This window comes from Squalius cephalus (genome assembly GCF_949319135.1).
Source record: "Squalius cephalus genome assembly, chromosome: 1".
NCBI lineage: Eukaryota > Metazoa > Chordata > Actinopteri > Cypriniformes > Leuciscidae > Squalius > Squalius cephalus.
Window position 1 is genome coordinate 40,824,037 of NC_137122.1, and position 22,133 is coordinate 40,846,169.

At 36.3% G+C, this 22,133-nt stretch overlaps 3 protein-coding genes across 4 annotated transcripts; 2 read left to right on the forward strand and 1 right to left on the reverse strand.

The window, feature by feature from the left end:
* The first annotated feature begins 1,060 nt into the window (after nucleotides 1–1,060).
* Nucleotides 1,061–4,144, forward strand: hsd17b14 (hydroxysteroid (17-beta) dehydrogenase 14). Of its 2 annotated transcripts, none has more exons than XM_079864124.1 (10): nucleotides 1,061–1,161; nucleotides 1,418–1,545; nucleotides 1,632–1,670; nucleotides 1,763–1,866; nucleotides 2,638–2,704; nucleotides 2,899–2,990; nucleotides 3,085–3,189; nucleotides 3,264–3,331; nucleotides 3,492–3,588; nucleotides 3,673–4,144. In XM_079864124.1, exons 2-10 carry the CDS (start codon nucleotides 1,458–1,460, stop codon nucleotides 3,814–3,816), a joined length of 804 nt encoding a protein of 267 aa, XP_079720250.1. In that variant the 5' UTR covers nucleotides 1,061–1,161; nucleotides 1,418–1,457; the 3' UTR covers nucleotides 3,817–4,144. The 2 variants fall into 2 exon arrangements, with proteins under 2 accessions (XP_079720250.1, XP_079720251.1); XM_079864125.1 differs by having other exon boundaries at nucleotides 1,421–1,545.
* An 827-nt stretch (nucleotides 4,145–4,971) lies between these two features.
* Nucleotides 4,972–16,195, forward strand: bcat2 (branched chain amino-acid transaminase 2, mitochondrial). The gene is made up of 11 exons (XM_079864057.1): nucleotides 4,972–5,403; nucleotides 6,874–6,948; nucleotides 7,462–7,662; nucleotides 8,507–8,617; nucleotides 8,771–8,890; nucleotides 9,997–10,160; nucleotides 11,287–11,429; nucleotides 12,431–12,516; nucleotides 13,064–13,204; nucleotides 14,466–14,540; nucleotides 14,942–16,195. Exons 1-11 carry the CDS (start codon nucleotides 5,386–5,388, stop codon nucleotides 14,981–14,983), a joined length of 1,176 nt encoding a protein of 391 aa, XP_079720183.1. The 5' UTR covers nucleotides 4,972–5,385; the 3' UTR covers nucleotides 14,984–16,195.
* ifi35 (interferon-induced protein 35) lies at nucleotides 16,106–20,569 on the reverse strand. The gene is made up of 10 exons (XM_079864103.1): nucleotides 20,518–20,569; nucleotides 19,980–20,009; nucleotides 19,811–19,876; nucleotides 19,571–19,729; nucleotides 19,362–19,478; nucleotides 19,032–19,176; nucleotides 18,152–18,258; nucleotides 17,847–18,033; nucleotides 17,645–17,751; nucleotides 16,106–17,572 (listed from the first exon to the last, which is right to left on the reverse strand). Exons 2-10 carry the CDS (start codon nucleotides 19,989–19,991, stop codon nucleotides 17,363–17,365), a joined length of 1,110 nt encoding a protein of 369 aa, XP_079720229.1. The 5' UTR covers nucleotides 19,992–20,009; nucleotides 20,518–20,569; the 3' UTR covers nucleotides 16,106–17,362.
* Nucleotides 20,570–22,133: the final 1,564 nt, after the last annotated feature.

Here is a 22,133-nt window from a genome sequence, read left to right on the forward strand (position 1 = left end):
AAAAGCGTGTAATGTGACTCTGAATATCATTTAGTGCTCCAGCTTTGAAGCTGTAAAAGCAACAATGGATAATTCACCTCAGATCTTGAAATTAAACAAATGGAAACAAGAACGTTCAAACTGAGAGCAAATTATTTGACAAATTTTTTTTTAGTAACTCAGTAGCCCATGTATTTTTTAAATGGTGTAATATTTGTGAATTTGATTATGTAGCTTATCCATTTTCTTGTGAGTGCCGTCAAGATTACTCTCTAGTGCTGTGCACTCGCCGCGTGACTCCGCCCACACGCTGTTCTGATTGGCTGTGATTTTTGATTGACTGTGGCGTCTCACAGTCGCGTCGCGTCTAGTGTGGACAGACCAGACACACTGCCTGTCGCTGGAATCTTATCGCGTCGCGTGTAGTTAGGACACGGTGTTAAACATAGACTGTGTTGTTAAACAGTTTCAATGAGCTTGTTAAAAAAAAAAAAAAAAAACACATTCACTATAGTTTTTTACATCATCATGCAATTACTATTATACAGTCACTAATAGGCATAATAATACATAATACTACCATCCTGCCACATTTAATAGTTATATCATGTGTAAGCGCATTTGGCTGATATCCATTTTATTAAATTAATTAACCTATTAATAACAATAGGGCAAATCATTATTCATACATAAACGTTTATCAAAGCATCCAAAACAGGCGATGATGTGCAAAAATAAACCTAGAGTAAACGCATAATTTTACAGAAACCATAAAAAAACTTACATTTCGCCCCAAGTCCTTGTTTCACACACCATCAGCTCTACTATGCAGTGGAAGTCAACTTGGAAATATTTTACATTTTACATTGATATAGGCTAGTGTAGATGTTTATTTGGTCATATCGTTTGAGACAAAGAATTGAATAAATAACATTTATCAATAATAAAAGTATGTTACAAAAAACAAAACAAAGAGAAACTACATAGGATGTATCCAGTTAATCATGTGCTATTTGCAAATCAAATTTGCAAACCGAATTTGCAAAGCCCACGCACTAAAAAAAAAAAAAAAAAAAAAAAAAAAACGGACCCCACATGATCAGTAGGCTACAAGCAGCAGCTACTTGGACATTGGACGCTGTTTTGAGTTAAAAAAATAATAATAAATAAATGGGAAAGCAGGTAGGCTATAGGATATTTCAGACGATTCAGTCGGACTTGGTAAACTGGTTTATTCAAATCGTTAGCTTTCCGAAACAACTTTTCAACCAGGAAGCGAACTTAACTTCTCTATTTGACACACGCAAGCACGCACACGTGATATCGGGAGCTATACTCTCTATCATATGATTTTAGTGCATTCGTAACCGAGCAGACGCTGTCAGTTGTGTGCAGACACTTGACAATTTTTTTTTATTTTTTTTATTTCCTGCATTAGTAGGGTCCGCATAAGTGGACGCATAGCGTACAGTAGTGACATGGCTTGTGCTCAGCGGTATGTCAACAAAGTTGTCATCGTCACTGGGGGCACTAGAGGCATTGGAAGGGGCATCGTTAAAGTGTTTGGTAAGGATTTATAGAACATATCTTTCCATTAATAAATCGAAAGTAAAGGAAGAGTAAATAAGAATATTGTCCTTTTTGCTTTGCAGTTCAAAATGGGTCCAAAGTTGTGTTCTGCGCTCAAGAGAGTATGTGATTTATTTAAATATATCTTTGAAGAGATAGGTTGATTACACCAATGAATGCAATAACGTTTCCTTCTTTTTCCTATATCTGTCAGCTGAGTTGCCAGCTGGCCAGTCTCTTGAGTCTGAGCTGAATAAGGAAGGGCCGGGATCATGCATGTTTTTGTCATGTGACGTGACAAAAGAGGATGACATCAAGGTATATGCACAGGCGTTCATTGTAGGGTTGCATAACTTGCATTCATAATTGTCACTCACCTCAGTCTCTGTCCTACCCCTTTATTTTCTTCCTCTCAAACGTTACTTTATTTATTCATTAAAGCTTTAGCAGTTTAACGTTTTATGGTTTTAGGGTTCAGGTTTTTTTTCCATGCTTGAAAAAGGTTTCCATTTAAAACTTTTTTAAAATATAATTTATAAAGGCTTTATATATATTAGGGCTGGGGGAATTAACGCGTTAATCTTTGCGATTAATTTGAGATGTTTAACGCATTAAAAAAAAAATAACGCAATTAACGCAGCACTTTTTTTTCTGATCTCATGCTTTGGTAATAATAGCTCTATAGGACTATATTTTATTTTGATAATTAGTAAAAAAAAAAAAAAAAAAAAAAAAATCTGTTAAATTGATTGTTGATTGATTATTGAAAAATAATAATATATTGATATATTGATGTTTAATATTATTTTAATAGGGCTATTTTTTTCCTGTGTTGTTTAATTTAATTAGGTGATTCTAAGTTTAAATATTGATGATTACAAGCTTGGGGAAAATGCAATTAATTGCAATTAATTACAGCAAATTGTGCAATTAATTAGTTTTTTTTTTTTATCGATTCCCAGCCCTAATATATATATAATTAAATAATTCTGATTGTGTATGATTTTTCATTTTATAATAACCTATATAAGAACTAAAAAAAAGGTATATTCTAATTTTTTTTTTTTTTTATCATATCTTACCTTGAAGCGATTAATAAGTGAGACGATTGAGAGATTTGGGCAAATCGACTGTTTGGTGAACAACGCTGGGTGGCGTAAGTCAAAGGGTTTTTTTTGTACTTAAAGTGTAAACTTTATTTGTTCTACACTATTTTGTGGTAATTATTTTAACCAAGGACTTTTACATTTATTTAGAAAATAATAATAATTTATTTCCAAATAATGATTAAAAATAAATAAATAGTTTAATAATACTGATTTAATTTGAAATCCCTAAATGACACATCAGACCCCCCTCACAAGTCCACAGACGAAACCACTGCAGAGGAGTTTAGAGACCTGCTTAATTTGAACCTCATCAACTACTTCCTTACTTCCAAGGTAAAATCTCAAGTAACATAACATTACTTTTGCATTATGACTGATTTTTTTAATTTTATCTTTTAACTAACCTCTTTTTATTACCTCGGGGCAGTATGCACTGCCGTACCTGCGCAAAACGCAAGGAAACATCATCAATTTATCCAGCCTTGTCGCCTCAATAGGTCAGAAAGACGCAGCTACCTACGTGGCAACCAAGGTGAGTTTTTCTGATTGTGCCAAATGCAAGTGATCATCTTGAAAGTAATAGCAATACTTCCATATATCCACAAGGGGGCGGTCACTGCCATGACTAAAGCAATGGCTGTGGATGAGAGTCGCTATCAAGTGAGAGTCAACTGGTGAGTGAAATTATCACCCTGCCATCTAAGCAGTTCCTTGCCTTTTTTATTTATATCTAAACTATTCATTTATTTTCTCTGATCCTACTGAATTTCCATCTGTGAACATATTTTATTAATTATGTTTATTACCAGGCTTTAAATTCAAACTCTTTTATAGCATCTCTCCAGGCAATATTATGACACCTCTGTGGGAGGAGCTTGCTGGCCAAACCGAAAACCCTTCTGCCACTATTAAGGGGGGAGAAACTACTCAGGTAAGTGTTCATAAGGGCAAATGAGCAATAGAAGAAGCTGGTGTTCTGCGGGATATGTTATAGTAACAATTTTCTACTCAACAGTTGATTGGTCGAATGGGAACGGAGGCTGAGAGTGGATTAGCTGCTCTTTTCTTGGCAGCTGATGCCACTTTCTGTACTGGGATAGATTTGTTTCTAAGCGGAGGGGCCGAACTGAACTACGGCTTCAAAAGCCAAGTTCCATAACTGAACAATGATGGAAAGGTCCTTGAAATGATAATATGGTTTCATTCCTCCACTCAGACAGCTTGTTTGATGCTTTGGAGACAGTGCTGCTTCAAAATGCAACTATTTGCAGATTTTTTAAGGTGCCTTTGTTACAGTGTTACTATTCAAATAAGTACTGTTAGCAAAATGAATTAACAATTTACAACAATTACTTACTATATGATTAGGGTTTGGTTTAGGGTTAATTACTTATGATTATGTATACTGGTCAGGTAAATGATGTATACCTGACCATTGTTACATTTAAAGCCATCTGCAATTGTTTCCATTTCTGATATTAATAGAATTTGTGTGTGGTGGGGGTGGGGGTGTTATGTTATGTGTGAAATTTTAATTAATCTAAAAGCTTTTTCATTTTTATTAATGCAGATATTACAGTAGTTAAATATTATATGAAAGGGACCTGAACTGTAAATTACAGTACCATGAATGTGCTTGCAAAGACTGATGTTTACAAGTAATCTTTTCCAGGCCAGTGTGTCACATAATAATCAGATTTTAATTTAGTGGTTTTGAAACTTGATAAATGACTCTTGATAGGTTGCGATTTGTTTCATACATTGTATTTCTGCAATTTTTTGTACCAATTAAATGAATTATTGTACATGTGTTGTCAAATTATTTTACTTCATATTAACTAGAAAAAGCATGACAGACCTTTAACATGTCCAGTGCCACTCAAGGGATTATTCTGAGATAATGTAAGACACATAATGTGTTCATACTGTCCTGAGTCCTTTGATATCAAAATGATACAGCGATTAAAAGAGCTTGTAAATCCTTCATTTGAAAGTTTGAGACAGAAAATTCAATCAATTAAATATGTGAAATGGAGTTCTGTGTTGGTCAACTCTAAAGCGACCAACACAGGTGACTGACAGCCTATATTTATTTGTATGACATCTTCATCTGAAGGCATTGACATAAAACATGTTTCTTCGAATTTCTAAAAGCCAATCATTAAGGCGGATCGGACCAACGCCTCACTAACCCATGACTGGAATGTTTCCCTCATGACCTTGTTTAACCCAGTTGATTTGACCACAACTCTTTTTTATCCAATCAGATGCGAGAGATCCGTCACTCCTACCCGCGGGTTATTATTAACCCTTTGATGGATGGGGATTGTTTTGTTTAAAATATAAATGCATTTTTAAATTCATATAAAGACGTAACGATATAATCGATTCATACTTATTTATTAAAGATTATGGAATGAGTGGTCAGAAATATAAAAGTGTTCTACTCGTGTAGAAAGTTTCTAGTATCTGCCTTTTGAAGGCTTATCCTAGTGGCATAACAAATAACAGCATCAAAGATATTTAGAGCAAGCATTTTGATGCGAATACCACACTGGCTTGTGTTGAAAAGGATGAGAATAAGCTCCCCTAAAAATTAAGCTTTACTGTTTTATAACCCGAGCACATTTCCGTTGTTTCCTTGGGCTCCAATCCGGAACGCAGAGATCCGTCAGTCTGGGGCAGTTGCTCCCACTCGGACTAGTTTACCATTCATCTCTCGGCAGCAATGGCAGCGCTCAGGACGGTGAGTTCAAAGATCATTTCACTTATCTTCGCCACCACATCTCCAAATCATTCTATTAATTATTGATGGCTCCGTAAACACACTCGACGTGTGTCTGGAGTATATTTAACAGAACTGTATTAATCAGCTTTAAACTGCGGATCATCGACGACGTTGCAAATCGACAACACGCAAGTTTCAATCGTCACAAGTGCAGGAGGCATACTTTTAAGTGTTTGTTTTTACATTTAGGTTAAAACGTTTTTATTTTATTACTCTGGTTTCTGGTTTCAAAAATGCCTGCAAATCGCGGGTGAACGCTTGCTTTCGAATGACTGCAGCTTTCCACGTATTTCCGGCATGCAGACTTAACAATTAACGTTCATATCTATTTATGTTGCCAGGCTTTTTTTTTATTACTAGTATTTTAATATTATGAGGCTGTATTTTTATTTTACTTTCAATTTAACTATTTGTTAGATAGAGAGACTTGTAGGCTATTCATTACAGTAGTAGTGACCCATATAATTTGAGTTGATTATTCACTAGTGTTCCTTTGCTTCTAGTCACTATCCAACAAGTAGCCTAACTTTTACTGGTTCAAAATTGCAAATAAAATCAATATGGATCTGTGATATTATCTACTCATTTCCATCTAGTAGTCTAATTGGTGCTGGTACCTGTTTTACTTGCGAAGTGTCATTAGGTGCTAGGCCTAGTACTTATTCTTTAGTTACATTGAACTAAATGTTCAATCTTACTAGATTTTTAATATTCAACTAAAAGGTTCTGACTAGTATTCATTACATATGTTGGGGTAAAAAGATATGTTAACAAGTGAGATAAGAAATCATACTGAGTTAGATAGTACTCTCCAAATAGGCTAGGTACTAAGAAATATGTGCTACTACTTTAATCAATAGTGAGAAGTAAATGTTAGTATTTATTTATTATTGTTCAGGTTATTTTTTGTGAAGTTGAAAAAGATTCTAGAAACTATTAGGTTACTTGCTATTAATTAAAATAAATACTAGTTGCAATAATATAGGCTAGTTGATCTTTCCGGAACTAGGCTAATGGTCACGCACCTTTCCATGAGACGCATTGTTTGCCAAATTATGCACAGAGTTAAGAGAGTTTACCTAACAGATCGATTAGCAAGCTACCGTGTAGCCATGCTACATTATTTATTAGGCAAACAAATGCCTAATAAAACATGCAAAACGAATTAGAAGAGGAGCTGACTGGTGTGTGTCTTAGTTTATTAAGGAAAAAAAGGCAAACTTTCCTTTGCTTTGCTGATTCACTCTGGGGTTTTAGCTATTAAAAGCACGGTTACTGTGTGACCCAGCTGTCTCCTTGTGCATAAATGCAGGTATATACAGCTGGTACATACTCAACCTTCACATCTCATGAGGGCTAAACAGCAGCTGTCAGAAACAACACATGAAAGGAAATGGTTGAAGTCACACTCTGTTTCTGTGTTTTAAGGCACTAAATGGACGCTTTCTTCATCCTCTCTCCCTGTCATGTGGGCCGTTGCGGTTCATCAGTTCCTCCTTCAAGGTATTAAAACAAACCTGTCGAGCCAGGTTCACAGCACCACTTTTATTTCTGTTCCACCAACCTGGTCAGCCTGGGCCTCAGGTCTTGTGAATTTGTGCAATTGTTTCAGTTTTACCTCAGTCGGTACAATCACATTTTTGGGGGCAATGCAGATCTTTTCCAGACTTGTAAAGTTTTACGGCTCATCCTGAGTTGCAGTTTCTGAAGTGTTAAGCAGGCCACGGTGTCACCTTGTGGGATCTGACGTCTCTTTTCTTTGTGCCTTTGCCCTCTTGCACGCTTTCTTTCTTCCAACAACCCCCTTCCCTTCTTCTCACTGCAATTTAATTGAATTCAATTTCTATAAAAGCTTGACTGGCATGATGAATCCAGATTCATTTTTCAAATGCATGTGCAATCAATGATAATGAATAAACACCTGTCCACATGCCCGCTTTACTCCCCCGCCCCTCTCTGTCTTTTCGTTTTCTCTCCCTCTTTTTTTGTCTTTCTCTCCCTTTTTGTTTGTGTCAGGCTGCAGATCTTACTATAGAGAGGAACCCTGTACTGAAGCCAAAGCCGGACCCTTCAACCCTTGTGTTTGGCAAGCAGTTTTCGGACCACATGCTGACCATCAGTTGGTCTGCTGCAGGAGGATGGGAGGCACCTCAGATCAAGCCTTTCCAGAATCTGTCCCTTCATCCTGCTTCCTCAGCCCTGCATTACTCCATAGAGGTAAGGGAGTGTGTGAACCACATGGTTCTTAGCATCTTTTTTTTCTCATTTAGCCAAAAGCGACTAGGTTTTATTTTCCAACTCAGCTGTTTTTACCTGAATTCTGTCAGATGCTCTGCACCAAGACATGTAAAAATGTTGAAATATAATGACTGCACAATTTTCTCCTCTATATTATAATTGCAATTATTAATTTATAAATGTACATATCTCATTTATTATTGTCTTAATTTATTTTTATTATTGTGTGTGTGTGTGTATATATATGTTTATAATTCATAATCTTCTTTTTACACATTTTCTAAAATATTATTGATTAATATATAGTTAATTATTCAGCTCAACAATAAAGGTTATATGCAGTACCGCTCAAAAGTTTGGGGTCAAACAGATATATTTTTTAAAGAAATTAATACTTTTATTCATCAAGGATGACTTTTATTCATAAGTGACAGTAAACTATTGTATCTGTAAGCAGTAGACTATTGTATTTGTTACAATAGATTTCTATTTCAAATGCTGTTCTTTTGATTTTCTTTTCATTGAAAGAATACTGAAAAAAAATTGTATCATATTATCCTTTCCACAAAAAATTCAACATTGATGATAATAAGAACCGTTATTAATAATTGAGCACCAACAATATTTATAATTTTATATATAATTATAATTATAAATATAAATATTGTTGGTGCTCAATTATTAATAACGGTTCTTTGATATATATATATATATATATATATATATATATATATATATATATATATTATATTTATTATATTATTATTATTATTTATATTTATATTTTTGTCTGATCTCTTCTGTTCTTCTGTTTTATTCTCAGCTATTTGAGGGCATGAAGGCCTTCCGGGGAGTAGATAACCGTATCCGTCTCTTCAGACCCATGTTGAATATGGAGCGCATGTACCGGAGCTCTGAAAGGAGCTGCCTACCTGTTAGTCTTCATCTTATCCTATTAGGCATTTACAGACCTACTTTAGTTTATTGACTGATGCTCTTTGATATTATCACATTTCAAATGAGCCAATCTGTGAACTGGATCTCCTTCCATCACCATCAACATATTCTCCCTGTCTGTCTCTTCTAGTTGTTTGATAAGGTCGAACTGATGAAGTGTATCAGTAAGCTGGTTGAGGTCGACCAAGAATGGGTTCCTTACTCCACAGACGCCAGTCTGTACATCAGACCCACGTTTATAGGAACTGAAGTAAGAAACCTTAAATATTCAAATTACACTCACCGGCCACTTTATTAGGTACACCTGTTAATCAGCCAATCACATGGCAGTACCTCAATCCATTTAAGCATGTAGACATGGTCAAAACGATCTGCTGAAGTTGAAACTGAGCATCAGAATGGAGAAGAAAGGTGATTTAAGTGACTTTGAATGTGGCATGGTTGTTGATGCTAGATGGGCTAGATCTACTGGGATTTTCACGCACAACCATCTCTAGGGTTTGCAGAAAATGGTCAGAAAAAGAGAAAATATTCCGTTGTTGATGCCAGAGGTGAGAAGAGAATGGCCAGACTGGTTTTAGCTGATAGAAAGGCAACAGTAACTCAATTAACCACTCGTTACAACCGAGGTCTGCAGAAGACCATATCTGAACACACAACACATAGAACCTGATGGGCTACAGCAGCAGAAGATCACATCAGGCGCCACTCGTGTCAGCTAAGAACAGGAAACTGAGGCTACAATTCACACGGGCTCACCAAAATTGGGCAAAAGAAGATTGGAAAAACATTGCCTGGCATCAACAGTTCAGGCTGCTGCTGGTGGTGTAATGGTGTGGGGGATGTTTTCTTGACACACTTTGGGCTCCTTAGTACCAATTGAGCATCGTTTAAATACCACAGCCTACCTGAGCACTGTTGCTGACCATGTCCATCCCTTTATGACCACAGTGTACCCATCTTCTGATGGCTGCTTCCAGCGGGAAAGTCATCTCAAACTTGTTTCTTGAACATGACAATGAGTTCACTATACTCAAATATCCTCCACAGTCACCAGATCTCAATCCAATAGAGCACCTTTAGGATGTGGTGGAACAGGAGATTCACAACATGTATGTGCAGCCGACAAATCTGCAGCAATTGTGATGCTATCATGTCATTATGGAGCAAAATCTCTGAGGAATGTTTCCAGCACCTTGTTGAACCTATGCCATGAGAAATGAGGCAGTTCTGAAGGCAAAATGGTGTCCAAACCAGTACTAGCAAAGTGTACCTAATAAAGTGGCCAGTGAGTGTAATCTGTTGAATGATTTTGGTCTTTTCATCTTTAATTGTGACCATCCTTCTTTTTTTCAGCCTTCTCTAGGTGTATCTCGAGCTGGTCACGCTTTGCTCTTTGTCATTATTGGACCCGTTGGACCTTATTTTGCTACTGGAGGCTTTAGTCCGGTGTCTTTGCTGGCAGATCCTCGATACGTTCGGGCCTGGAGGGGCGGCGTTGGAGAATACAAGATGGGAGGGTGAGTTTTCACAAAGACTTTTGTATATCACATATACATTCCTCATAAGCATATGAGCATAAGCATACATTATAAGAGTTGTACAACCGTGAATAAAATGAATATATTTTTTATTGATGGAAAAATGTTGCTGTTATTTTTTTTGGTGTTAATAAAACACATTTGCCTAATTAACCCTGCTAATTTAAAGCAGAAATGTGTCACAAATTACTCTTTTTGGTCACACTTTATATTAGGTGTTTTTTTTTAACAACTATGTACTTGGCTAGGTACAATGTAATTATTGTGTTCATGTTGTACAGCAAAACTATTGCTGCTATTGAGACCAGTTTGGTGGTATGGCAGATTTAAGGGTTAAGGGAAGGGTCAACAGTGTGTTAGTACATAGCAGTTTTATATTAAGACACTTAATATAAAGTGGGACCTTAATATTTGTCACTGAACTCTTTGGAACCATTATCTCTGGTTTGTACTATTTCTACTATTATTGAATAAGCAAAAGCATTTCAAATGTTACTTATCTGCATTAAACTTGTACCCAGTTTCTCGTTGTTGCAGGAATAGTGATGCATTTTCTCGTTTGTTTAAATGGTGAAGTCATGAATTGCAGAAGAGCAGTTACACTTTGGCTGGAGATTATTTGTTTGTCACGCTCCATTGCCCTTTGAATGGTTCAAAGCAAATGTTGTTGTTGTTTTGCACCAATGTGGAGTCTTAAGAGTAGATGATCACATTTAGGTCATTCAGAGAATTTCAGCCTTGCGCGGGCTGCAGTAAGCTAGTCATGTGCTTATGTGGATTGTTGTAAATCCTCAGTGGTTTGCTGACCCTTCACACTAATGCAGCTCTGGCTTCTGTTTATATGCTGTATCTGTCTCAACTCTCTTATCAGTCCTTGTCTCACTGTCCCCATCAAGTATTTGAGGTCCACTTAAGCAAAGCTTTTTGCTGCTGTCCCGTAGTGTTCAGATAATGTGTAGACAGCATATGTCTGTTTAAATTATGAATCAGTGTTTTCACTCTTTGTTATAAACTTCTTCCTTTTCAAATGTTTGGTTTAAACATACTAACCCATTGTTTTTGTGCCCCGAATGCAGCTCTGTAATTGTGGCTTTATGTTTCCCAGTAACTACGGACCGACAATCGCCGTTCAGAGCGAGGCGGCCAGGCAGGGCTGCCAGCAGGTCCTCTGGCTGTACGGAGACAATGAGGAGATCACTGAGGTCGGAACCATGAATCTCTTCATCTACTGGACCACAGAGAAAGGAGGTGAGAGTAACTTCTACAGGGTTTCTGAAGGTCTTAAAAAGTCTTAATTCGTCCTTACACAAATTAAAGGGATAGTTCACCCAAAAATGAAAATTAGCCCATGATTTACTCACTCTCAAGCCATCCTAGGTGTTTGTATATGACATTCTTCTTTCAGACGAATACAATCAGAGTTATATGAAAAAATGTCCTGGCTCTTCCAAGCTTTATAATGGCAGTGAATGGCCGTTTCTGTTTTGAAGTCCATAAAAATGCATCTATCCATCATAAAAGTAATCCACAGGGCTCTGGGGGGTTAATAAAGGCCTTCTGAAGCGAACTCGTGACGTCGGAAGTAGCGTAAATATCAGCAGTACGTAGCATTACTCGCATAAGTTTTCTTGTTAGGGGTAGGTTTAGTGTAAGGGGATAGAATATACAGTTGTACAGTATAAAAACTATTATGCCTATGGAGAGTCCCTGTAAACCGTGCGTGTGTGTGTAAAAATTCCTTACTGGGTTTCTGCAGTTCCTGTCAGGGATATCAGGAAATTAAGATATGCAGATACGCCCAGAAAAGTCTTAAAAATGAATAAAATCTTATATTTTAACATTATATTCATTATAGAAATCTATAACTTAAGTTGTGCTCTTCTTTAAAATATTTACTTAGCCAGAACTTGTTCTTTGTTTTTTCTTTTTCTATCCTTATTCGATAATCATGAAGGAACGGAAAAGCAATGGAAATACATTTATAAAAAGGTGTGGGAGCACTGAAGAGACAAAAAAAAGCAAAAGTGTTAAAATCTCAATGGATATTGCTTTTGGTTCATTTCTCACTCTCAGAATAGCCAGGTCAATTCAAGTGCATTGCATTGTGGGATACAGTTTCTCATGCAGTGAGCCCTGCTGTATATTTTGGCAAGATGTTCATTTAGTTGATAGTTCAGTATTCCATGTGGAATGATGATGCTTGTCTCCCCCTGCTGGTGATATTTGTGGACATTTATGTGTCTTTGTAGAGAAAGAGCTTGTCACCCCTCCACTTGATGGCGTCATTCTTCCAGGAGTCACCAGGCAGGCGCTGCTGGACCTCGCAAGAGAATGGGTAAGAGAAAGAGAAATATGAAATGCTGATGGAAAAGGGGAAAGAAGAAAAAGTGAAATGGAGAGTTTCTTAAAAGTGACATTAAGGACATGTGCCATGCTAACACCATGCTATTCTTTTAAATACCGTGGAATACTATTAAAATACCATAGTATATGAGTCAGGAGCCCTTTTTTTGACCAAAGAACAATTTTTATTGTTAATTTTTTTATTTTTGGTTAATGCATTTTTCCAAAAGAGCCACAGCAAAAAAAAAAAAAAAAAAAAAAAAATATATATATATATATATATAATATTATTTTTAAAAAGTTTTGTTCAATACCATTTCAATACTAGTAACTTGAACTGGCGAGACATGTGATTTTTGTCAAAGAGCCAGGTGTGGCTCACGAGTCATAGGTTCCCAACAGCTGGTATATGACTATGGTAATCATTCCATAGCATGTTATTTATCAAGTACCAAGATGTCTGTTGCCATACCTGTACATGATTCCAGCACAGTACGTTTTGTAACGGTTGTGTCTTTTTTTTTCTTTTCTTTTTTTAGGGAGATTTCAAAGTGACAGAGCGTCAAGTATTAATGCAGGATCTGATAGGCGCTTTAGATGATGGACGGGTTCTGGAGGTGTTCGGTTCTGGGACTGCGTGTGTGGTGTGTCCAGTTGGCAGTCTGCTCTACAGAGGAAAGGTAACAGGAATGCACACTTCGGCTCTCATGCAAATGTCCATTGAATGCATTTTTACAGCTTAATAAGAATTATAATGATAATTTATTTGTACTTAAGAGGAAATTTGTTTCCACCGCAGATGCGCACATAACACGACACAAAACATGTTAACTTATAAACTTATCATAACACAATCAAAACAATCAGACATATCACAAAAAAGAAAAAAAAAGGGAAAGCATAAGATGACGTATCAGTGGCCAATATCCTATGTATTTAAAGCTCGTATAGCTACAGGAACAAAACTCTTACTACACATGGGTAATCTTTACCTACGGCCAGAAGGAAGGGGAATGAAATATTGATAGAGTGGGTGGTTTAGGTCATTTAAGATTTTATGTGCTTTACAAAGCGTGAATGTAAAAACACTGTCCGATAAATTAGGGGTAGGAATACCAATAATTTTACTAGATAAATAGTAATCTCAAGTTAGTTATCCTTTTTCTTATAGGTAACTGTTAACATACGAAAGAAACAAATGGCACCATACATTAGAACTGTCTATAATACTGTGATACAAAAGAAGACGACGACGAGGCGGAACAGACAAGTGTCTAAGTTTACGAATAACTGTCAGTCTCTGTTGACAGCACTGGTAAACACCTGGGGTGCTTCTCAACATCCCTCCTCGTTTCCTCGCTCCTCCGTCCTCCATACTATGACCCGGAAACCGATCGAGCTCAGCCATCTTGAAGGACATCTGATTTCTCTAATTGCACCACGAGGAGGAGAGGAACGAGGAGTGAGGAGGCTTCCAGGGCTAAAGAGTTTTATCGCCTAAACGTGACGCGCGTATACATTCTCCTCCCCCTTCACATCGGTCACAATAATTTTAATTTATACTTTACCTTTGCAGTTTATATAAACCGCACATCTCACATATTCCAACAGGGTATCTTGCTTTATTATTATTTATTATGAATTTCTTAAATAACCAAACTTTTACAACATAAGGGCAGATCCTTAGCGCACAGCTGATGACGCTGTGAAGTGATGCCCGAGTGATCAAGTATTCCAGTATGTAAAAAAGCTTTCATTCGATTCCTCCGTCCTCCTTTTCTTTCCTTGCAGCCTTCCTCGCATCCTACCGGGGGTTGAGCTGATACTCGAGGAAAGGAAACAAGGATGCACCAATAAGAATTGAGAAGCACCCCTAGAGTGTGCTGGTTGAAGTGAAGTATATTACTACATTTATTGAAAATTTTTATTTTTATTTTTTAGACCTACCAAATTCCTACAATGAAGAATGGTCCAGACCTTGCCAAGAGATTCCATAAGGAGCTCACTGACATCCAGGTAAAATCCTGTTACTCTACCCTGGAAATCCAGAGTTCTCGCGAGAGCACAATTTGAATTTGCTCAGCGAGTTACTCTGGCATTGAGTAATGATGCTCACTAAATATGCCCTTGTAGCCGAGCTGCACCAATCACATCGGTGTATCTGATATAGGCAGGCCAGAGGCGAGCTAAACAGATGACGACAGCGCAATCGCGACAGTGATTGGTCGTAGTGTTATCCAATTATGTGCAGTGAGATTTTCAAATGCATGCTTGGTGGGCGATTTTCATTACTCAATGCCAGACCCTTAATCTTTCGGATCTGGATTTCCAGGCTAGAATTATTCTTGAATTCATAATAAATTCATAATTTTTCTTTCATTCCATCCTAAACTTCTGCTCTGTTTCTCCATGTACAGTATGGGCGCATTCAGAAGGACTGGGCACCGCTGGTCATCTAACTGATCTCATGCAGGTTTCGTGTCTAAAACCTCTCATCTCACGTGTTTGTGTGTGGACTAAATTGACAGGGGTGTTATTCTACAGTAACAACAACCTTTCTAAATGGAAAACCACCTATTAAATATATAGTCTTTCCAAATGACTTTACATCCTGCTTGCACTAGAAATCGTCCTTAAACCTGCCGAGCACAAGCGTCATAAGCCATATGCAAGTAGCAAGGTACAAAGGCACAAGCAAATATGTTCTCCTTGATGTAGTTACTGGTCCTGTCTTTAAAGGTTGTTTGTTGTTTTTCCAACCAGTCATGTGTTCGCCGTTTCCTATAATAGCTGAAAACTTTTAACTGTATTAAGATTAGGGAGGGATAAGAAATCATGCAGTTGTGAAGGATCAGACTTCAGCACATTGATTTTAATGTAAATTTTATTCGCTGAGCTGCTTGTTTGTGTAATGTAAGAGAACAGACTGTCATGATTTTCTTAATATCAAGGGGACATGCATTTATTCATTTTGCTTCACTTTTAACCATTCTGTTTTCTTTTAAAAGACACTAAATTGGTCTTATGTCAAAAATGTAAAATCTGTAAATGATTGTATATGTCTATCTAGAGGAGGATGCTACTTCAAGGACAATATATTATCACCAGATTTAGATGATTTAAAACCGTGAGCTGAACTTATGCACGCACAAGGGGCTTCAGGACAGCCCAGACATACAGTAGCAGCTCTAGAGACCACTAGAAAAATGTTGATGTGATAATCGTAGGTGATCATCACTAGACTGTGTGTGTTGACTATGATATCTGGAACAGCAATGTGACCTGTACATGTGTGTGAAATATGTAATGTTTGCTGAACATGTAGAATTTTTTGGTTTTAACTTATTTCTGGTGTCGTTTTAATGGTTATGGCTTGAATACACAACGGCTGTCTTTTTTAATTCTTTGTGAACACCCTCTTATTTCATTTTTTTTGGGTCTTCATTTTAAACTTACATTTTAATCCGTGCACTCCACATCTCTCTTCTAAGTGCCTGATGGAGTTGGCTGTTACTTCGTCTCTTGAGTTATCATTCACATTTATCATTACTGTTCTGAGGGAGCTGCTGTTGTGTTCATGCTTGTTTGTTTTTTGTTGGTGGTTTTTGGGACAGATGTCTTTACTTTTTCTGTTACTGTATTTTTACAAATAAACTCCTTTGGCTTCCAAATGTATAACATGCCTTTTGCTTCAACCACCTACAAATATTTGTTTCTGCAGGTCTAGTTTGCTTTCATGCGTGGTTTCATAAAAAATAATATTTTGTCACTGTAAAATGTTTGGAAATGTCCTGCACACATTATTGGCTGAATGTCACTTGTCAAGAACATGTCTGATTTATATTTTATCCCAAAAGTAATCAAAAGAAAATTAGGTTACACTTTATTTCAATGGTCCACTTTAGACTTTCTATTAACTAGTAACTTTGCAGATGCATGTCAACTAAATCTTGTTATTTATCTCGTATTAGTAGACTGTCAGGTTACGGTTAGTAGAATAAGTTGACATGTACTTGCAAAGTTACTTACTGTCATGTCTGTTGAGGAAGCATCAAAATTAAGTGTTAGTAAATATTAAGCAGACAGTCTACTAACACTTAAATTATATTTTTTTCTGTGACAAGCACATTTTCGACAACATTTCTCATAATGCCAACAAAATATGGATTTATTTAAATGGTAAAATATTAATACTTCATTGTAGTATTTGTTAGACTGTCTTTTTATGTTATTGTAATATAAAATTTAAATGTGTTTTCTTAATAGCTATCTTATTAGATGTAATCACTATAGGTGAATGGTAAATTAGTAATGAGATTAAAATAAGATTGTATCATGTAAAAGAAAAAAAAATGTCTTAAAAAATAACCTTAATTTTCATTGTGCAGAATATCATCTTTTTTGGGTTTGGTTTCAATAGGTTCCAATTACTGTATCATAAACATCACAATGATGGTTTTGTCACATTTATTTAAGACTCTTCTTTTTAAAATTGTTGTTTTCACATAAATAGCAATAGTTTTGAGAAATGTCTCATATGATTCAGATTAACCCATACACCTTAACTCAATCTGACAACATTTTTATCATCAAAAGAAAGAATACAACTAAGGATTGTAAATAAGAGAAAAATTGTATCCATGAATGAAGTATGTTATTGTATAATGTATAGTCTATGAAGGATAATGAGGTACAGATTAGATCCATACGCTTGTCTTTTTGCAAAATAGTCCCAAATCAAAGTTCATAAAGAGTTTCAGTCTATTACGAATGAATTCTCTATTTTGTCATCTACAGGCAGCATTAGATCTCTGAGCTGTAGAGGTTTATTAGCTTTCTCACACGGTCTGGCTGTCTTTAGGAGAGTCGTCTTCAAACAAAGCCAGGGTGGTGTGGCCCAGAGGGTTGTAGATGATGCCTTCCACCTCTCCGCCACCATTGGTTGTCTTCTGGAAGTGGATCTCCAGGTTGTCCTGTAGGTTGTCTTTCTCCATGATGTCAGGGATGCCCATAAGCAGCACTGTGCGCATGCACTCTGAATTACAGATCTGAGAGGGAGCAACAGTCAGTTTACATCATTAACAACACCAGTATTAACAGTTTCAATTATCGCGACATACCTTCATCTGTGAAATCTCGCCATTGAGGAATGGAGTGACCTTCACCTTGTACTTCTTCCTACCAAAATCTACCTCATGATCCTGTTTGTCTGAGAGACGTTTGGCAACTGAAGACAAATGAGAAACAAATAAAAGGATAAGAAAAACACTTCTAGCATCTTGTGCTGAGATATGTCAGATTGCATGAATTTGGTTAACGTACTATTATCATCTACGAAGGTAATGACCACAGTGCCAGAGTCATGCAGCATGTCTGTGTCCTCCACCTCGCCGCCTCCATTCTTCTTCTTAGAAAAATAGATATCCAGTTTGTCAAGTGTTCTGTCCTCAGGCTCTTCCTTTGGCAGGTTAGAGACCAGGATTCTGCGAGGGCACACCTGTGTTTCCATCTAACAGATGGAGAGAGAAAGAGTAAGACGTTTTATGTCATGATATTCCATAGTAACACAACGCAGTCCATAATATACATATAATGTAGGTTAACGGAAGTCAGCTTGTCTCCATTACCTCAACATATTCAGGTACCAGGAACTGAATGGGTTTAGCCCGCACAGTGATGGCACAGTCCCCAAGCTCCACCTTATGCTCCTTCTGGCTCAAGATTTTCTGAGCCACTAAAGATGCAGGATCAGAACAGATTTGAATGAAGGAAGAGAAGTTAATAAACAATAATCCACAAAAGCCAGTGCATTACAGTGATTTAAAAAAAAATGTCTCAAAGAGTGTTTTGTGTTTTGGCCATGCAATGAACACTGTAAAAAAATAATAATAATTGCTGCCTTACATTTTTAAGTACAATCACCTCGTGTTGGTTTAAGTTACTGTTTAAGTCATTTCAACTTAAATTGCATTTAATTGATTTGAATTTTTAGTTGAATCTACTAGAACTTAAAAAGTTGGAAAGTGCTTAACTTATTAAGTTAAAGCAATGTAAAAACATGTTATAACTTCTTGATCATATCTTTTTTTTTTTTTTTTTACAGTGAATGCTTTAAAACAATAACAAAAACAACAAAAAATCTATATTTTATTGCAACAACTGTTTTTTTGTTGTTGTTTGTTTCTTTTTGTCGTCTTTGGAGAACTAAGAGTGACCATATATTAAAATAAGTTTTAAAAATAAATATATGGTTGGGGGCCTTCGAATATTGTTGTGGACAATTAAGTCAAAAAGGTTAAGAACCACTGGTCTATGTCGTTCAGTGTTTTTTTCAGGCCCCATTGACTTTCATTGTAGCCTATGGTCAAAAACACTAGAAAAATGACTTAAAATATCTTATTTTGTGCTGTGTTTATTTTGTGAAAGAAAATCATACAGGTCTGGAATGACGTTGTGTAAATGAGTAGAAATTCTTAATTACAGTTGAACTGTGATGATGCTACATACCATCCTCTTCCTCAAAGGTGATCAGTGCTGTTCCACCCTCCATCGGATAAACAATGCGGGAATTCACATCGAAACTCACAGCATGCGCACCCTCTTTTGTCTTTCCTTGAAAAACAACTCTCCTCTCAGGCACCGCTGTAGAGATCTGTGGAGTCAACGTAGAGCCGTGTTAATCTCACAGTAGATGCATTGTTTCCATGGATTTTTTTAAATCAACATGGAGATTTTAGGGTCAACTGTATATGAATATAAAGGAAAATATAGAAAATGTTTAGAATACTAGTCAAAATAATTTTGTGGATATATTTGATATATTTTGACACTGTATACCTCAGTTTGTTTTTTCAGACTGCTGTTTTTATGGTCCAGGCTTTGCAACTCCTCCTTCATTTTCAAGATTTCCATCTGCAGCCTGCGTTGCTCCTGCTGAATATTACTGCATTTCTCCTGAACAAAGAGGAACCCATTAACATGAACTTATATAGGCTATATTATGTATATATCTTATAATGAGTGTCTGCATATTTTTTTATACAGACCTTCTCTTTCTGAATTGTCTTAGTACATTTCTTGTTTTCTTCCTCAATTAACACTTTCCTTTCCTTAGCTCGTTGTCTAAATTCCTTGGCAAAGGTTTTGTTCGTATCGATGCCATCTTTCAGTAATTCTTGATCCTTCAATAACGATTCATGCCGTTTCTGCGGTCAGAAAGGACATAATGGTTAATGCCTTGAATTGGTGTGAATTGGTTGACAGGCTTTAACAAGCCACTCACAAACCTTGTATTTTTGGATCTCCTTCTGTTTATTGTCCAAAGATTCACCGTCCGTAACAAGAGAGAAATCCTGAGTTGACAGACATGACAAACAGGGTCAGCATACTAAATATAGAATCTAATGCAAAAAACAAACAAACAAAAAAATAACTTTGCCAGATCACTTCCTTTACCTCAGTAGACATTTCTACCAACGCAAGAACCTGTGACCAAACAGAAAGCACTGTTATCCAAGACAGAAGAAGATCATTCTTTATAAACAAAATGTGATTCTTAAAATCTAGGACATTTTTATCCGTCCGAACTGAGCTATTCCAGTTTATAAACTATAGTTAGCCTACTAAAGCTGAACTTCATGAAGTGGCAGCACGACGAGTTGTTGACGTCGCAAAAAGCGCTATGAAACAAACAGGAAAATACACCATTTGGTTTGGTTTCTTCATTCTTTCTTTACATTTTTTTTTTTCTTTCTTTAAACACTTTCACTTGTGATAGCCTATATAGCCTACGCTGCTCTTTCGCGACTACCTTTTTAACAACGACAAAACATACAATTAACAAATGAGTTGAGTAACGTACGGCGACTTTTCGTTAAAACCACTGTAGGCTATAGCCTACTTTGTTGTGTAATTGCCTAATCATAATATATTTTTATTTAAATAAACACATAATTTATATTTATTTAAATAAACAGATGAGACAAACCCGTACCGTGGTGAAGCAAACAGTAGAGAGCAGTTTCGCTTTCGTTTCAGGTAAGTTAGGCTATGGGCGGATTTCCGAGTAATCAATATTATAGCCTATTCGCAAGGGGGTGGTGTTGATCACATGCATTATTTAACATATATTTATAGCAACAGTATGCCAGTATACGTTATATATCTAGGCCTACTTATCAATTTTTTTTTATTTTTTTTTTTTTGTCAACATTTTATATAGTCAGATAGAAAACCCCAAATTTGTCCCCATCACTCTAAAACAAAGCTAGACTTATGGCACTAAACTTTTATAGGTAGGTAGGCTATGTTCATTTTGGTTTTATTTTTTTTTAAGGGGAAATCATTTATCATTTATAGTTTGCCAAATGTAACCTAAGCAACATTTACATCACCAGATGAAGAAGGAGGGCAACCTGTATTATGAGGGACCTCGCCCACCCAGAAAATGGTCCACTCCACTCTCCCTTCAGGAAGGAGGTTGTGCAGCATTAGGGCCTGAACCAGCAGGCTAAGAAATAGCATCTTTCCAGAAGTGAGACTATGATGAACTCTACATCATAATGTTTCATTTAAAATATTTCTACTCCATTGCGTGATGATGTTATTAATAATTAATGATACATGTTATTTGCACACTGTTAAAGTGAGTTTAGTCTTAATGTTTAGTCTTATTTTAATAATGTAAGTGGAGGGTATTATTTATTTATTAGGCTACTTGTGTGTATGATGGATTATAGCTGGTGTATGCAAAAAAATAATAATTATATTCGGATTTATTCAATTTATTCTTTTGAGTATTGTATTTTATTCATTTATTTTATTAATTATTCATTTTTATGAATCTTATTAATATTTTCTTTATGAATTACTCATTGATAGCTATGTATTCATTTAATCATCTTTAATCGTTATATTCATTATGTTGCATGATTTTTCTTTCACATGTCATTGAATTTATTTGATCATTTACATAAATTCTACCATATACTCAGAGATTTGGGTTGAAGTTCCAAATGCAGCTTTATTGGGTGTAATGAGTCTCACAGCCACTAGGTGGCCCCAGCTGCTGTATAATTTATTGTGTTGCTTCTCATTAGTTTATTAGTTCCACTTCCACCAGTTTTGGCCTTTTTTACAGTCTTTTTTTACAGTCTATGATTTAAGCATGCTTTCTTTAAGTTGTGTTCTGTCTTGAGCCTACTTTGCATGTGTTGTCCTCGCCAAGAAAGCTAAGTCTGTTGTGTTTTTGGATTTGCCTTTTGTTCATCTGGAAGCTCGGCTTCCTTTTTGTTGTACTTTTGAACTTTGACTCTGTAGTAAAGCACTTTTTGTTCAGTTATCTAAGCCTGCATGTTATTCTTCTGCCCTTGGGTCCATCTGCTGTCTGTCATTAGCCTCAGACATCCATCACAGTGGGAGAATCCAGAATCGTACTCCATATAACAGGCGTAGTCAAAACCATAAAGTAAATCCACACGAACGATCGAGTCCAAAAATACAGTCAAACAAGGATATCCAGGACAACAGGTAGAAGAACAAGACCAAGACAAGGGAAACCAGGATACAGGCACTCAGAATAGCAGTTTAACACAAAACAAGACTACGCAA

Bases quoted from the DNA above. Each gene is read 5' to 3' on its own strand.
- hsd17b14 (XM_079864124.1), top strand. From the start codon at position 1,458: ATGGCTTGTGCTCAGCGGTATGTCAACAAAGTTGTCATCGTCACTGGG. The intron at 1,546-1,631 runs GTAAGGATTTAT...TTTGCTTTGCAG, and splicing joins GGGCATCGTTAAAGTGTTTG to TTCAAAATGGGTCCAAAGTT. The intron at 2,991-3,084 runs GTAAAATCTCAA...ACCTCGGGGCAG, and splicing joins ACTACTTCCTTACTTCCAAG to TATGCACTGCCGTACCTGCG.
- bcat2 (XM_079864057.1), top strand. The intron at 13,205-14,465 runs GTAACAGGAATG...TTTATTTTTTAG, and splicing joins GTCTGCTCTACAGAGGAAAG to ACCTACCAAATTCCTACAAT. The intron at 14,541-14,941 runs GTAAAATCCTGT...CTCCATGTACAG, and splicing joins AGGAGCTCACTGACATCCAG to TATGGGCGCATTCAGAAGGA.
- ifi35 (XM_079864103.1), bottom strand. The intron at 18,259-19,031 runs GTATGTAGCATC...CTGCATCTTTAG, and splicing joins CACCTTTGAGGAAGAGGATG to TGGCTCAGAAAATCTTGAGC. The intron at 17,752-17,846 runs GTACGTTAACCA...ATTTGTCTTCAG, and splicing joins TACCTTCGTAGATGATAATA to TTGCCAAACGTCTCTCAGAC.